Consider the following 17,551-nt stretch of genomic DNA (forward strand, 5'->3'; position numbering starts at 1 on the left):
TATTCTCAAGGCCGGAGTTCGCTATCGTCACAAAAGTCGTTAACGAGTGATTGAGGGTCGCATTTATCTGTGCCTTGCTCCTTGTAGTCAGAATCCTGATAAGCTCCTCATGAGCATAATCCTTGTCTGAAATCTTGTCACGGATAATCTTAGCCTCAGTTCTTGCCAACATCATGTTCACATCTCCTCCATCATATCGAAATGTGCTCACAAGAGGAACCAAAAGCTGCAAGGTATCTATGTTTAGTATACAATAATCTACCATTTCATGGATTGCATTTATTAGAAAAGAAACTAATTGTTCTATGTTTTGTGGTTGCTGCCGCTGGTTTCCTTCAAAAAGCATTTTATGCCGACTAATATAACTAGGGAACAGAGAAAACTTCAAACTTCTGTATTCAAATGTGCTTAAGATACCAATAGCTATGTAATTCAACAATTATCACCAGGGCAAAGAAAATTGAAATTTTGATTAGGGGAAAATCTAATTAACCAGTGACTTTGAGGCTGAAGGATGTACCTTGCGGAAGTCCCCAGATGTGTGATATGCAACATCTTCCTCTAGGGATTTCTTGTAACGAGCATGGTAGGCCTGCTTTGCAGCAAATAGGTCTCTTGAAGATCTAGTACAGGCAATTTCCATGAGAACCCAGTTGCTTGAAGTCAATCTCTTTGTCGCTTCATTTGCCAAATAAGCATCACGCTCAGCAGGAGTCAATGTCCATAGCAGTACAGATCTCTGCCCAGCGCAAGCCAACCGGAAACAATTGTTAGCAGAGAATGCAAACTAAGCTATTGGAGAACAACAATAAGATTTTTTTAACAGTCATTTTTGCTAAATCATAATGTTACCTCAAAGTCACTTGAAAGTTCTTTGTCCAGTGCTTTAAGAAGGTCTTCCCCATAAGTTTCGTTGTAGATTTCTCGAATCAACTTGCGCTGAGCTGCATTTCTGTGAGCCAAGACAGATATAATGAGGGCCTCATTCGTGCCCCATCCTGCAAACATACCATTAAAGAAAGCAATCAATTGCTTGACACACAAACAACACTTCGCAGGCAACCAGCATTTTTTGTGCTAAATAGTAGTTCTCAGTCTTCCAATAGAAAAAGCCATTACAACCAAGATACAAACAGAGACTCAAATCCTTATATCGAGGCAATAAGTTCATGTGATGACACTGAAAATTTTGATCTTTAATTGGTTAGTACAATCAAAATAACAAAGGGAGGGACCTACACCATCTATGAGATATATAGGTAATAGATCTTCATACTAACCGATCAAACACTACATAATCCCCAAATGATCACCCTGTAAAATTTTTATTAGCTCTTTCTTGATGACTCCAAAAGGGTCAAAAACAAGAACTTGATCAAGATCATTTTACAACACGTGAAATGGCAGTCGATCATCGTTCACATCGTCTAAGATTCACTCAAAAGTTCATCAACAACATCGGTTCAAGAACAAAAACACCAAAGACAAATGACACCGAACGTTGTAATAACAAACAGATCGGATGAAACGTTGTAATAACAAACAGATCGGATGAAACATAGATGATAAAAGTAATGACGTCAACCTAATGTAACATCGAATCCAACACAAAATATGAATGAAAAAAAAAAAAAAGACCTTGGAAGGCTTTGTGGAGTTGCTCAGCATCCTCAGCAGCAGAAGGGGTCTGGGTTGGCACTTTAAGGGTCGCCATTGTCGATTTGTTTCAGCGTTTTTGTAAAATAGAAAATGACGAGGCAGTGAAGATACAGGTGACTGTGGCGAGCTCATTTATAGGCATGTGTCAATTTTCACCTGACGTAAATAGCATCCAGGTCCCTTATTTGTGAGATAATCATAACTCATGATATAATTTGTAATCATTTTAGAAAAAGTCCCTACATGTACATGGTACCTACAACGTTTCGTTAAAAATATAAACAATTTGAAATTTTTGGTATTTTCTGGTAATAAAAATACCGAATATGTTGTTTGGCTGAAAAAAATAATTTTTGTTTATAAAAAATACAACATTGTAAATGCATAATCAAAAAGTGATATGCATATATTTAGATGTACTTTTATTTATATATGCTTTAAGAGTAATGATATAGTTATAATTTTTTGTACAAACTGATGTAGCATAATAAAATCGGTTAAATTAAATATCTCTTGACTCACATGATTTATTTTTATTATTTTATATTTCATTCAATCAATGAATTGATGACACATCAGTTCGTACAAAATAAATTTATACAAGAGTTTGTGGTTGTATCATCACTCATGATTTAATAAATACATGCCGTCATAAAATTCTATAAATAAAAGTATATTTAGATATACTTTTATTTATATATGATTTAACAAATACATCACCGTAGTAAAATTAAAAAATGTATAACAAACAAATGAATAAGGGTACATTTGTTTAAGTTATACATGTATTTGTCAACAATTATAAATTTTTAAAGCATAGGGAATTGTAGGTAATTACCATTAATTTAATTAATTAATCCTTTTAATTAAATTAATAAGATTATAATAAGATGGGGGTCACGTTGAAAAGATTGATGTTACTAAGGCAAGGCTACGTGGGAAGGCAAGACATTCTTAAAATGGAACCTCCTTTTTAAGTTTTATATGACGAAGATAATGCCACGTGGTGATTAATGCAAACAGCAGGTCAACAACTCCTGCAAATTTTCTTTTTTGCCCCTTTTTGTCTTAAAGTTTTGACAAAGACCTCGTTTCACACACTTTACACACTTGACACGTGAATCACATGGCTAATAAAATAAGAACCATAGCAAATAATTTTGTAACAGATAATGATAGTGATTCTGATAATTATCGATGAGAGAAAAACAAAAATCAATTAAAAAATTTTATCGGATAACTTGCCCGTTGCGACCGTCTTGTCCATAATAAAAATTTTAAATTCTGTAATTTTACAATTTAAAAACAATGTGCTGGCCTGCTGGGGGAAGAACATCTGAAGACTGTATTTATAGTTTTTAAAATATTTCAATAATTAATATCTCATTTATTTGACCATAAACATCTTTTAATGGTCTCAGAATTAAATATTTTTGGTGGTTATGAAATTAATCATATTATTTATTATTTAATCTTTTTTTTTCCTTACAAACGTTTGGTTTTTATGATTAGATTGAATGGATGATTTAATGGTGAAATCTATTTTCCGTTTTGTCAATAATCAATAATAATAATAATCAATAATAATAATAATAAAAGTCAGCAGTTTAATTATCGCTCATTATCAATCAATATCATGACAGTTTAATTCGCCTTAACTCATAAATTGACAAACATGTTTGTTTTTTTTTTTTTTCTGTAAGAGATAAGATTGATAAATATTTGTAGCAAATGATTCTACCAAACATATTTAGGAAAATTTCGAAAATAGCCCAACATTTAATCTAATTTAACAAATTCAAATAAACATACTCATAATTTTCTATTTTTTTATAGTCAAAACGGACCGAAAAATCCAACCTCCCTCTTCATACATATTTATCCATTAACACATGCAATGCACATTTTTTTCATTCCATTTTTCGTTTCATCATCTTCATCAAACTTTCTAAAGACAAAAAAAATTAAAAGAGCTTTTTGGTTCATGATTTGGTGTATAATAGTTTATTCATGTGTTAATTAAAGATAAAGAAACATCAACAGAGTTTGATATTCTTATACCACTTAGTTGATACCTTGACAAACTCGAGGATTCTAATAAAATAATTGTTGATGATAACAAAAAAAAAGCAGACACAATCAAAGTTAAAGCCTTTGATGTATAAGAAATTTCTTCTACTAGCTTAGCTCATTTCAGAATCAAAATGAAGGGATATCGGATTTATAAATAATATGGGCCATCACGGGCCTAACTAACAATTAACAAAGTTGAAGGTTCATGCAGATTCCATAAATAAGAAAGTAGTCATTTTCCATTCTAGCTGGAGCCTAGAGTGTAAAGCAGAAGCATGACAAGCCTCATTCTTCAAATGAAAGGGCAAAATGAATGCCAAATGTCAATAAATCATTGGCCATTATCATTTGCCAGAAAACGACTAACTTCGTTAAAGGATCTGAAAATAAGAAGCCCTGACCATTAGAAAACGAACAGGCCCAATCCAAAATTCATGGATTAAAAGCAAAAATCGGAAAGACTCGACTCCACTGGGGATCGAACCCAGAATCTCTGGTTCCGTAGACCAGCGCCTTATCCATTGGGCCATGGAGTCCTTTAATGTTGAAGGATGCATGTTTTTTTTTAATATGCTGTGATCGAGTTGAGTCTGTCTGAGTCAACCTAGACCGAGTCTCAGCTCGGCCCCCATTCTTAACCTTTCGTTTGGTGTTGGTTGCGTAGGCATGTACAAACCCAATTGCCCCAAAAACAAACCGAAAATATTGTTAACGTCTTCTTCAAATCAGTTTCAGTTGGTAGCGGCGAGATCAGAGTAAGTTTGAAGTAATATCAAATGCCCTTTTTGCCTTCTCTCTCTCTGCCCACCTAAAATGATTGCTAGAATAGAAGAAAGCTGCCGGTATCATCAATCCATTCATGGCTGTCAGCTTCAGCAAGCATGAGCCGAAAAAGGGAAAGAGAACCCCATTAGTGGCAGCGCAAATGGAATTTTAGAATCTAGAATCATCATCTCACATTACTGCAACTCATTATCCCAGGATCAAGGAAGAATAAAAATACCTTTTTATCATCAAGTAAATAAATAGAAGCCAGCCAGCCATACAGACAAATGGGAAAGCAAAAGTCTTTGAGGAGCAAAGCTGTGCACTTTGTATCCGATCTCACCACTGTATTGCTCAACCCTATCTCTGATAAGCCCTCCAAGCCGCCTCCCCCACCTCATGTAAGTCTCTTTACATATCTCTTTTCTTTATTCCAAACAATTTGTAAGTTTTGATCTTTTTTTTCCTTTTGGGTTTATTATAATTTGATGGAACTTCGAAAAGATTTTATTGGGAAAGTTGGCAGCTTTTGATGATTGGTTGACATTTCTGTACAATATGATCATGGGTTGTTTGCTAATTTGGTGGTGCTGTTTTAATTGCTTATGGGATTTATTTATTTATTTATTTGTTTATTTCTAAGAGCTGTTAGAAATTTGCAAGTGCACATTTTTTAGAATCGGGATTTGGTTTTTGAGGGTTCATGACACACTGTTTCGATTCTAAGATGAAAAGTTTCAATTTGTGTGTTGCATTTGGTTTCAATGTTTTCTGAATGATTATCGAATCCTATTATGTTAAGTTAAGCTCTCTACTAAGCTGTTCTCGTTGCGATGATATGCGATTTTGGTTTTTCTTAGGAAGAGGAGAGTGAATCGAAGAGAGGCCAGCTGGGGTCAATTACTGAAGAGGATACAGGGGATATAGTTGATGGACCCGACACGTCTTCCTTTTCTGCATTCCTCTACTCTCTGTTATCATCTTCAGAATCTGGACATAATTCAAATTCAGATGAGCAAATCGGTTCTCAAGAAGAAACTGGTGATGCACCATCTAACTCCGCAATGAAAGAGAATGGTAGAAAGAAAAGCTTATTTTCTAGGGGCAAAGGTTCTCTTAAAGCTCTTTACCATGCTGCCAGACTCAGTGGCTATCGAAACCAGGATGGCAAAGTTAATTCTGACACGAATACTGATGATGAGAATGATCCTGAATTTGATGGACTAGAGATGAGGCACATGCAGAACGTGAAAGAACCTGCGGCTTCAGTAGAACTTCCAGAAATTTCGGAACCTTCATTGCTTCTGACTGAGAAAACAAGAAGCTCTCTTTATGCTTCGCTTCCTGGACTTGTTCAAGGGAGGAAATGGATTTTACTCTACAGGTGGAGAAACACGTGTTTTTATTTGTAGACTTGAAATTTTGGGCCTTTAAGTAAGTTATTGTCTGGCTGCTATTAAGTATTATTAATAGAAATCCTTGCTTCACGTCTTTTTTGCAGTACATGGAGGCATGGTATATCACTTTCAACATTGTATAGAAGAAGCATGCTTTGGCCAGGACTGAGTTTGCTGGTAATAGTTAATTAAATTTTATTGGAGAAGATTTATTTGCATGCATTTTTCATTTTGTACCTCAAAACCAAATGTTTATGTCTATGTACATTTACTACTTTGAGGAATTCTTCATGTGTTGCAAAAAGTGTCTGCATCTGAGACTGACCAAAACCCCCTCCCCTTTGTTTGCCTGCGGAGGTGTCCCTTATTACATTTGTGAATTGGAATAATCTGTTTATAATTCAAAAGAGTTCTACTATTAATATCTCTTTATGTACATGGGAGTTTTTTTCCAAAGTCATACTTGATGACTAACTTTCATATCCTATATCTTTGTCCTCTATTGAATCATGAGTATCATAACGTACAATGTGCAACTTGCGGGACACCATAGACTGCTTTTCTACTTCCGCTAGAATGTAGAAATTGATTAAGCAAGTTACTTTAATTGGGAAATATATTTATTAAAAAGAGTTTTTTTATACTTAATTAAGTACAATGAGCTCTACTACATTGTTCTACAATTAACTCTACCTTATTGTTTATGGTTAAGTTAGTAAATAGCTTGTAGCTGACAGCGATGAGAATATCATATCCATGCTGAGTGTTATTTTATTGCATGTTTAAACCATGTGATGAGAGGCCTTGTATTTAAGTGGCTATGTGTCACCACTCTCAACTATCAACTCATGGTCCTGAGTTAAAGTGTTGGGAATTGTGGGGTTTAATTCTTGTACCGTTTAACCTTGAAATATTTAAAATAAAATGAACAATGTGCATTTATTTTCTGTCTTCAATTTTTATCTATGCAAGGTAAATCATTAGAAGTAATTTGATTAATGAGTACTGACCATGTAAAACTCTAGGAGTGTACCAGGGTTGGATTTTTGGCATTTAAGTGAATGTTGAGCTTTGTATACGTGCTTGCACACAGTTTGGGACGCTACTACTCCACTTATTATGGTGTTAATATTCTTCCAGGTTGTTGGAGACCGCAAAGGTGCAGTATTTGGTGGATTAGTTGAGGCACCCCTAAAACCAACTAACAAGAAATACCAGGTGGGGCCCATTCATAGTTTGATAGGGTTGATTCAGTGAGTATTTACTTTTATGCGTGGACTTAACATTTGACTTTGAACAGGGAACAAATAGTACATTTGTTTTCACAAATACATCCGGCCAGCCAGTTATATTCCGTCCCACAGGTATTTCAGTCTCTAAAATAATATGACTTGATTGCTTTACCTACAGAAAATTGGTATTTCTTTCCATGATAAAAGAGCAACTGATTTGGGTTCCGTACTATCACGATTGTGTCCACTATTCTTATGCAAGAATGTGTTACTCGAGTACAGTAAACATATGAGCTTTTTACCTAGATGTTGTTTCAGGAATAACGAAGATGGAAAATCAGTAGCAAGTAGGTTAGCTTATGATAGTATATCATGTACAAATTACATAATCTGTTAACAATTAAACATGACATGTTTAAACAATAATTGGAAGAAAGATCTTTTTCTTCCAAAGTAAATACATGGGGAACTAACTAAAGCATTTTGAGCAGGTGCAAATCGCTATTTCACTTTGTGCTCCACTGACTTTCTAGCAGTTGGTGGGGGTGGGCACTTTGCATTGTATTTGGATGGTGATCTGTGAGTTTCCTATTTCATTTTCTTTGCAACTTAGTTTTATGATTTGTGCATGATATTGAATAAAATATTTCCATTTCCAAACTCAAAATATTATGTTGTTTCTAATCAGTTCAATATTTGTTTAAGATTGAATGGATCAAGCTCAGTCTCAGAAACATATGGAAACCCTTGTCTTGCATACTCTGAAGATTTTGAAGTAAAGGAAGTTGAGGTATGCAGAAAGCTTCTACCAATATTATTATATTACCACCTATAGTTGGTTTTCTCTCACGCTTTCTATGATACCAACACATAACACACTAAGATAACATATGAACATTTGATGCTGTCATTTATGTGCGGAAACTTGGATGCATTTATATGGATTTTAGTCCCAAGATCTCATAGAGTTCCTCATATATTGCAGTTGTGGGGTTTTGTATATGGTTCAAAGTACGACGACATCCTTGCTTTAAGCAGAACAGAGATGCCTGGGATTTGCAGGTGGTGAATGTCATTCTCAAGCATGAGAAATTCCCATAAATGCAGTCATGGGTCTTTCTTTAATGCAGTTGTAACATGCCATTTTCTGACCTAGTTAACGACGTAAAATCCCCAAGTTTCTGTTGCACATGTGACTCACTTGTACATACAGGTCAATTTCTGTACATAGGAAAAGCACCTACGCAGTTTCGCATGCCAGTTTTCACTTTTTGAGTACATATTGAATGATGTGGATAAGGATTGAAAAATCAACTGGAGCTAGTTTGTGATCTTGTATTGTACAATGCGAAGGAAAATGCCGGTTCTCACTTTTGAGTACATATTGAATGTTGATGGATTAGCATTTTAAAAATAACCGGAGCTAGTTTGTGATCTTGTATTGTACATTGCTAATGGCTTAGTTTGCAAGTGAATTGATAATATAATTGCAGTTGCAAGGCATTAGGCATCCAACCGACCAAAAAGCAATATGGTAAAAAGATATTTTTATTATCGAATCGCATTGTATTTCATTTAGTAACTAGCATTATGGTTACGTGAATTTAAAGAATATCATGTTCTTTTTCCTTTTTATTTATTATTATTATTTCTAATGGAGCCCTTCAGTCAACTGCATGACATGAGGCAACTACTAACGTCAAATGACAACCGAAAAAGTTAATGACGGACTATAATACAAACACACTTGATAGTTCATGTACCTTGCGCCTTATGATTTACTACGTACACACTACTATAAACTTTGGGATATTCATATTGGCATCGGAAAACATAGAAGTGTAACGAAAATTTATAAATTTTCCAACTGAGTTGGGAAGCCAGCCCATTCCATTAAGATAGTGACTTATCATAATCAATTCAAAAACAGAAAACAACCAGATTTTATAAGAACCAAAATAAAGGATAAATCGAAGAAGAAAAGGTATGAATTCATCCAACAAGTGCAACTCATTACCGTTCATAGATAAACAGGAGAAGGAAACCTAGTGAAAACAGGAGAAGAGAACCTAGTGAAAACATGGGAGCGTACACAACTGAAGAGACAATGTCTACAAAAACACCAACAATAAGACAAAAGCATTGGAGACGGATATATAACAATAGCTCTTTAACCCTGGTGATGATGTAATTCTGCAGAAGTTTATCGCTACGACTCTATGCCACATGATCTGTCATATCAGAAACATAAGTCACTGAACTACATAATGTAATTGCATTGTAAGAGTTAAATATTATTACCAGCTAAAGATTTCAGAACTAAGAGTTCCTCAACATGCTACTAAAGCCAAATCGATCAAAGAGCTCTACTAAGTTATCAAATTCTATTAATTAAATTTAACACACAGAAAACTGGACCAATGTTTCCATCCACGTGAGAAATTTGTCTTTGTTGAACCTTTTCCTATCCACACAAGCCTTTCACATTAATGGTATTTCAACAAGCATGCATATGTCTTGGGGATTGCACAAGTCGTAATCAACCAGAAGCTCTAATTGATAACAGTAAACTCATGAAGATATATCGAACTGTAGATTAAAAGCCAACAAATTTTGAGTACCTTGAAAGTAAGTGATTAACCCTTGCTACCATGCCACAGATGAAAGCTTGAAGTCAATCAAACAACCGCTGCTGTTTTCTCTAGACACTCTTGGAGTTACTGCAGAGGGCCATTTACTGGATTTGCAGGCTTAGTGTCCACAGCTTCCTCGTATGCAGCTGCATGCACACCAAGGGCAGCACGACCAGATGGGTCAGGATTTTTAGACCATGCTGCATCCCATTCCACTGCCTTTGCCGTACTGCATGCTACACTTGGACCTCCAGGAACTGTTGCCCTTGCAGCATTCTACCCAAAAATAGCAAATTAATTGAAGTTGAAAGAAAATTCAAAAGACCCAACGGCCAGGAAAAAAAAGTGGCCAGAATTTTCAGACAAAATAGGGCTCTTTTGAATATCAGAAAACTAGTAAACAGAACGTATGCCAGAAATGCTAGCCATGTGATGCAATGGTAAGAATCTAAGACTGGTTAATTTAGTTTCGAAATATTTTATCTACAAGGACATAAGATAAAACTTAAGTCAGATTTAGTTACTCATTTGAGGGCAGACAAGGTTAATTTCTTTTCAGCCTCTATATTTTCTTGGTATACAGTGATTAGTGACTCATTAAACATTTATTATTAATAGATTGAAAAAATAAGAAAATCCTGCAATATTTTTCTCTTAACTCTTCTTAGTTTATATTCTTCTCTTTCTTCTTTTATCTTTTATTCACTTTGATATCTGTTTCCTCTCTCTCTCTCTCTACCTTTTTCTTTTCCCCACATCAATTGATATCAACCTAGCTTCGATCCTACCAAATAATCTTCTTGTTCTATGAGCGTTTCTCTTTCTCGTCCTACACCACCATGATAGATTCATAATAGCTCAAACTGAAGGGAAGGGAAAAGCAAAATAAAGTGATAGAATCATCTGCCTCAATTAAAAATTTAAAACAAAAGAAAATAGAAGAAAAAGATTGACAAGGAAAAGGCACAAAATTACACCTTTGGAAAGAATTTCTCGAAGATAGTTCTGTAGTAGTATGCCTCTTTTGTCGTAGGAGTATTTTCAGGGTAAACAAAGCTAGAATTGGCCAACATTGCATCTGTAACCTGGCAAGGACAATCCAAACAAGAACTGTTCAATGCAGGGAATATTGATCTCAACCTCTATGATTTTTGTGCTCTGCAACAAGACAGAGTCGAGAAAAGAGCAATTCTTTTAAAAAATCAAGACCTGTTTGTTTGCATGATCCCTTAAGCCATCAATCCAGCTGTACCCAACTCCATCACTGAACTGTTCCTTCTGCCTGTATAATATGTGCTTTACCAGGAAAACAAAAGCAGAAGGAAGAACAAATTCAAAAAAGTTCAAATACTCAAAATATCCTGACAAAAACTCTCACATGGACTGAAAACAATTGTCACATGCAAAAAAACTAAATGCAGTTGACTAACTCTACTTTAAAACATGTTCATAATCAAGAAGTGGGAAACCTTTGGCAAGTATGGCTGCTTATCATCATCAAATGCATTCCGTAAGATCCATTTCTCAATCCTTCCAAGATCAGGCCGGACCTACAATCAGAAGACAAGTAACTCTTGCTATCATAAACAATTTGTTGACAAATCATCAAAAAAGGACCAAATATTGGAATAACTCATGCTTATGTGTAAAAGGATACAGTGTGAGATAAAGACCAGATACACAATGCATCTAGTGACACCGCAAGCCAACAAGAAGGTAAAACCAGAAAACTGAGTGCAAAAGGAGAACCAAGTTTACATGAAGTATTCTAGAAAATAAATGTTGCTCATGCAGTTGCATCCACGTTTTTCTTTTTAGGGAAAAATGAACTGAACTCTCTTCCTATATCTGTTCAGCGGTAAGCCAATACCTCAAATAAGATATTAACTCATATTATATAATATACTGAGATGTTATACAGCCAAAGGCCAAAGAATAAAGTGTAACACAATGTAAGAGAATTCCCACACCATTTTCCATTCAGGATCTATACTCATTGCAGTGTTGATAAACTCTTTATCCAAAAAGGGTACACGAGCTTCAACACCCCATGCAGAAGTTGACTTATTTGCTCTCAAGCAATCATAGAGATGAAGGGCTTTTATCTGTTGAATTGTCAAAGCAGCCATCAGAACATTGAAAATAACAGGAGAATGCCAAATAGTATAACAATAAATTTACATGGAATACCTTTCGACATGTTTCTTGGTGAAATTCCTCCTTGTTGGGTGCCTTGTGGAAATACAGGTAGCCTCCAAAGATTTCATCCGAACCTTCCCCAGATATAACCATTTTGACTCCTAAAGATTTGATTTTTCGAGACATAAGAAACATTGGAGTGCTAGCTCTAATAGTGGTCACATCATATGTTTCTATATGGTAAATGACTTCCTCAAGAGCATCTATTCCTTCCTGAAATGAAAATTAAAAGTAAGCCTTGATCTTAAAGTACTGACGTATAAAGTAGATTCTACTTTCCTGTTTTTTGGCATAAAAACGTAAGATCACCTGGACAGTGAAGTGAAACTCATGGTGACGAGTTCCAAGATAATCTGCTACCTCTCTAGCGGCTTTTAAATCTGGGGATCCCTGAATAACAAAATGTGAATTGAAGCAAACGGACCAGATAAGAACTAGAAGAGTAAAACTTATAGTTCAAGTCAAGACCAGGAAACACTGTAGCAACTCTGATAGACAATGATATTTATGAGTGTAGGATACTAGTTTAGGCATCAAGGTTCATGTCAAAACTTGGTTCTTTTTGTAGATTCCCATGTAAAATGTTAAGACATCAATACACACAGCAATCTATTGACAGGGTTAACTAGTAGATGTCTACAAAATTATTTATATATTCTTGATGCCAGCTTTTATGTTGATATTTAATGCCATTAGCCATTAGTATATGTAACATCAAATAAGTTTTAACTCTGAGGTTGGAAACCCTAAGAGTAAAATCATATCTATTTTATAACCCAGTACTCTGCTAGAATTTTCACTATTGAGTAATTAGCCAAAATGGTAGAAGTTTGGCATCTCCCTGTTAAGCACTAGGAAACCACAGTTTCCATGATAATTCCAAGTTTCACATGAGGACCAATTTGACTATACAATTTCTTATTCCCAGGTCAGAAGTCACAATACCACCACCACACAATTCATAACTGAAATTTGTAACTAATTTTACCTATCAAAGCTAACACCAGCTTGATAAAGCCAAGCAGTATATTCTCCTTGTTGAAAAGGAGCATTCAGGGAATCAATCAATTTTCACTCTGTAGTAGTAAAAATAGTTCTAAGCACTTTGCTTAGCACACAGAAACTGCAAATGCTTGAATGTTCAGTTTGAAAGTAATTAATTGCGTAGAAGAAATCAAAGTATTTGCAACAAACCAAAGCCAGCAAACATAGTGTATACTTTATTGGAAGAAATGGAAGAATAAACTATAGCTTCACTGAATTAGTCAGATAACTATGCCAACGGCAAAGGCATATTGATGCAGTCGTATTGTCCTGGCACAAGAATGATCAAACTAATAGAAGGAAAGAGCAAACATTACAACATCACATGAAAGCAAGAATTCAGACCTCCAAACCGATGCAAAAGGAGTGCAATTGTGATCCCCACTGGCAAGCAGCTTCTGAGTCGGCTAAATAGCGGGATGCCACAGCAGCAACAAGTGATGAGTCCAGTCCTCCAGACAAAAGCACACCAAATGGTACATCCGTCATAAGTCTCTTAACCACAGCCTGCAAGGAATTAATATAAAAATAAGAAGCAGTTATCATCTGAACAAGAGATACTAAATCTTAATAACGATTTAAGTGTTTCACTTCAGGTTTTTCAATGTATAAAATCAGCCACAAAAGCTAGTCATTATAGTCGATAAATCTCCTCAACATGCTTTTTCTTTCCAACTCTCTATCCATTTTGTTTGACCCATTGAGATTATATCCACATCCCCTTCTCTATTTACTTTCCTGTCCCACTTTCCTCCTAGCCCTTCTCTCACCAAATGGATTCAAAATGTCAATGATAATATACGAAATGCAGAGGGCGGAAAAAAGAATTTAGACAAGCATTTAGGATAGTCTGGAGCATACCTTTTCAAAGGCCTTACGTAAAACCAAGGGATCATACGGATTTGAAGGTATTTGCTCCGAGTACCATGGTGGGTTATACCATCTTCTTACTCCTCCTGCAAGCATTTCAAACAAAAGCATGTACAGAAGGGGTTGCTTGTATCATCATAAAAACTACAAGAAAACTAATGTAGAGAATTAATTAAGACAGCATTAAGGATTATAAAAAGAACATTAAACAATACCAAAAAATGAAACCTTTCATGTTCTCCTTTTCGTTAGATATTTCTGTGCATCTCACATTCAATTTACCATGTAACAATTTTACAAGTTAAAAATTACTGTGAGTTTTCAATCTTGCGCAATTCCCATAAGACACAGTAACTACCGTAATATTACTTAGGTAATATGAGACCAACAGTATTTCTCCTCACAAAAAACTCAATATAAATTTAACAGTTATGACCATGATATAAGAAGACTCAAAAATCAGTCCATGAAAGAAAAGAGTCTTAAAAATTCTCAAGATTCCCAGCTAAAGATTTGCAAACCTTGTTTGCTAGAATAAATATGCCCTGGAGGGAAAGAAATGAATCGCTCACAATCATCACTCAAAGCTTTCATTTCTGAAGCAAACCATATTGATCCTGCAGTACAATAAGCAATTAATAAATCTAAAGGGAAAATGCAAGATAGGTCTCTCGAATTGTCTTCCTGTACAACTATAGAGTGTGATCAACAGATATAAAAAAGAAAAAAAGAAAAAAAGTTAATTACCATCAAGACCCCAGCCCATATATAGTGGCGTAACACCGACAGCATCCCGAGCTGCAATGAAGCTTTTGTCCCGGGTGTCGAGGAGAACAAAAGAGAACATGCCATCCAACATGTCAACAAATTCTTCTCCATGTTCTTCATACTGGCAAAATAAGTAGTTAAATTTGAATACATTAGAAGTAAATTCAACATCCAAACGACGGCTGAAGATAAATACAAATAAATGGACCTAGAGATCTATGTAAGAAATAAAGAAAACAGAGACAAGGACTCACACACAGTTTCATAAACTTACAAGGTGGGCAATCACTTCACAGTCACTCCCAGTTCGGAACTGATGATTCTTTAGTTGTTCCCTAAGTTGCTTGTGGTTATAAATCTCCCCATTCACCTGAAAAAAAAGACTCAATTATCCTCAAACTATTTGGAAAGCTCAAGAACTGAAATTTTCATATCCAAACAGAAAGCATAAATTGGTTACCGTGACAACAACTGTCTTGTCTTCGTTGTAAAGTGGCTGATCCCCAGAAGTAGGGTCTACAATAGCCAATCGCTGGTGTGCTAGATAACAATCCCCATGATAGTGCAGGCCACTCCAATCAGGACCTCTGTGCCGCAACCTACACATTCAAACCAGTAAAATCGTGATCACAGCAATTGAAACAACAATGTTTTATCACTACAAAATTCAACACCAATTTGATCATGAAATAACCAAAGAAGATCAAACAGGCCAGACAATAAACTTTTTCTTCTTTTTTTTTTTTCTTAAAAAACTTTTGAATGGATGTGTTTAGGAAACAGTATTCGAATACAATCCTAAAAATTGTTTTGCAAAAATGAAAATTAATAAAATGAACCAATGAACACAACTGCATATTACCTCACAGCTGTAAAACAGTGCAATCAAAAAACAATCAGGATCAAACATTTGTGAACCTTCACTTTCGTCAGAAAACTGAAAAATTACAGAGAACCACCTCTAATTCAACGAAATGACAAAATATCACCACCCTCAGCTCATCAATTGAGCTTGTACTAGCAGAGCCATTGGAGCAGAAACTGGATGGGAAATGAGAGAAACAAGGAAGGAAAATACCTTCTGGAGAGCTCGATGATACGGGAGCGTTTTGCTTGAGAGTTGTCAATGCAGCCGAACACGGCGAGAATCCCACACATGGCGGCGGGAAAGCGCGAAAAATGAGAAATGAGAGTGGAGGCTGGGATCACCAGGATTGGCTTTTTCAATATTTATAGTGGCACCTTTAATATGGGCCGTTGATTCTAATCAGACACTTTTTTCAAAAAAGATTCCGCCCTTGTTTACTTTTTTCAAGATTCTTTTTCTGTATGGCTGCCACGGACGCTTGGATATTTGTTTCCAGGCCTTTTCCCATATAATTATATTAAACAATTAAGGAGGCAAATAAACAATTTATAAATATTTTTATATTACAAAAATGGACTCGCCTACGTTGCAACGGTTGCAACGTATCAGGATTTTGGTCTTTTTGTGACTTCAGCTCGTCACCGTCCGATTTAATGGAAAACCAGCGTCTATGGTAAGGATGTGTCTATTTGGTAATTAACGTTATGGTCCCTACTTTTTTTACAATTCAAAAACATTAAAGAGTTACAACTTTTAATGCACAAGTCCGAATTGTCTCGAAATTATAAATAATTAGACAATTAAAATTAGGAGAAATTTCATTAACATTTTCATTGTTAAAAATAAAAAATGAATAAAAATAAATAAATTTAATTTTTGAATAAAATTAAAATTTAAAATATTAAAAATTAATTAAAAAAAATTCTCAATTTCTTCATCTCATATTCTCATGTCCCATGAACTGGAAACGAAAGTAATTAAAAAATAAAAAAATAATCATAGAATGAAATAATAGATATTATCAGTTTAAGTTAGAAAAGCATTAACCAATTACTCCTTTCATTAGCCTAATTACTCTTTTCATTAGCCTAAGCCAATTTGGTTTAGTACCTTGAGGCTGAAACTTCAACATAAAATAATAAAAAAATGTAATTCCAGATTATCAATTTAAGTTTCAACCCAAATTGTAGTGAAATTTCTCAATTACTACTATTTTTTATGATGTTGTATTAGAATGTCAATGTTTAATATTCAAAATAGTAAGAATATGTTTAACATATTAACATTTGCAAAAGAGTAGAAGAATAAAATTCATAATTATGATACTTCAATTCTAATCAAATTATATTGATATGAGTTAATTCAATAAACCTATACACCTAAATAAGCTAAATACTGGAGCTTTACTATTCCTAAGTTATACATTGTAGATTTTTATAACAATCATAGATTATTATAACTTTTTTAATTAACATAACATTCTCAAACATCTAATTAAAACTCTTTTGCCAGATAAAGCTGGTAGAAAAAATCAAATCCCAAATCTCATACCAAATGGTACATACGGTATATGACTTAAAAAATAATTAAAATAAATAGAAATTTGAGATTAAATTTATTCTCATTAAAATTCAAGACTTCAATCGAGATCCTGATGGAATCTTAATTATACTAAATTGTTTTAATTTTCTAATTTAATTAAAATGTTAAAAAAATTTCTAAAATTTGGTTAAAGCTCAAAATCAATGCTTGCTTTTGTACTCCTTCTAATTATTAATAGCTTATGGTTTATATTTTTTGATTCATTAGATTATTTTAATTAAAATAACAATTAAGTAAATAATAATTTCCAAATTATGTCAAGTTGGCTGTTGTTGATTAATGATTTGAAAATGGAAAAAAATTGGGCCACCTATGGAGGGAAAGAATGAGAGAGGAAAATAAAATTATATTTAAAAATAAATTGAAAATAAAAAATAAAGCAAGGGATCAAATGAAATTTATTACAAAAAGACAAAAATTATGGTACCTTGCAACTGTTGC

At 34.4% G+C, this 17,551-nt stretch overlaps 3 protein-coding genes and 1 non-coding gene across 4 annotated transcripts in view; 1 reads left to right on the top strand and 3 right to left on the bottom strand.

Moving 5' to 3' along the window:
* LOC18036164 (annexin D2) overlaps nucleotides 1–1,757 on the bottom strand; it is a 2,521-nt gene extending 764 nt beyond the window's left edge. The window contains exons 1-4 of the mRNA XM_006428125.2: nucleotides 1,639–1,757; nucleotides 853–998; nucleotides 521–739; nucleotides 45–226 (exon numbers count right to left, since the gene is read on the bottom strand). Coding sequence (XP_006428188.2) covers nucleotides 45–226; nucleotides 521–739; nucleotides 853–998; nucleotides 1,639–1,714 — 623 coding nt within the window. The 5' untranslated portion in view covers nucleotides 1,715–1,757. The remainder of the gene's footprint in view (nucleotides 1–44; nucleotides 227–520; nucleotides 740–852; nucleotides 999–1,638) is intronic.
* A 2,438-nt stretch (nucleotides 1,758–4,195) lies between these two features.
* Nucleotides 4,196–4,268, bottom strand: TRNAR-ACG. The gene has a single exon. It is a non-coding gene; the product is annotated as a tRNA-Arg (tRNA).
* Nucleotides 4,269–4,288: 20 nt separating this feature from the next.
* LOC18036379 (TLD domain-containing protein 2) lies at nucleotides 4,289–8,503 on the top strand. The gene is made up of 8 exons (XM_006428126.2): nucleotides 4,289–4,898; nucleotides 5,358–5,881; nucleotides 5,999–6,071; nucleotides 7,035–7,112; nucleotides 7,195–7,258; nucleotides 7,618–7,705; nucleotides 7,832–7,916; nucleotides 8,112–8,503. The coding sequence occupies exons 1-8, from the start codon at nucleotides 4,785–4,787 to the stop codon at nucleotides 8,193–8,195; spliced, it is 1,110 nt and encodes a 369-aa protein (XP_006428189.1). The 5' UTR covers nucleotides 4,289–4,784; the 3' UTR covers nucleotides 8,196–8,503.
* A 552-nt stretch (nucleotides 8,504–9,055) lies between these two features.
* LOC18036387 (asparagine synthetase [glutamine-hydrolyzing] 2) lies at nucleotides 9,056–15,865 on the bottom strand. Its single transcript, XM_006428127.2, has 15 exons — nucleotides 15,719–15,865; nucleotides 15,101–15,239; nucleotides 14,915–15,010; nucleotides 14,620–14,761; nucleotides 14,394–14,489; nucleotides 13,864–13,958; nucleotides 13,348–13,509; nucleotides 12,268–12,348; nucleotides 11,950–12,171; nucleotides 11,730–11,864; nucleotides 11,229–11,309; nucleotides 10,969–11,055; nucleotides 10,737–10,844; nucleotides 9,748–10,035; nucleotides 9,056–9,357 (listed from the first exon to the last, which is right to left on the bottom strand). Exons 1-14 carry the CDS (start codon nucleotides 15,796–15,798, stop codon nucleotides 9,844–9,846), a joined length of 1,716 nt encoding a protein of 571 aa, XP_006428190.1. The 5' UTR covers nucleotides 15,799–15,865; the 3' UTR covers nucleotides 9,056–9,357; nucleotides 9,748–9,843.
* Between the last annotated feature and the right edge of the window lie 1,686 nt (nucleotides 15,866–17,551).

Source organism: Citrus clementina, unplaced genomic scaffold (genome assembly GCF_000493195.1).
Source record: "Citrus clementina cultivar Clemenules unplaced genomic scaffold, Citrus_clementina_v1.0 scaffold_7, whole genome shotgun sequence".
In the NCBI taxonomy this organism is placed as follows: Eukaryota; Viridiplantae; Streptophyta; class Magnoliopsida; order Sapindales; family Rutaceae; genus Citrus; species Citrus x clementina.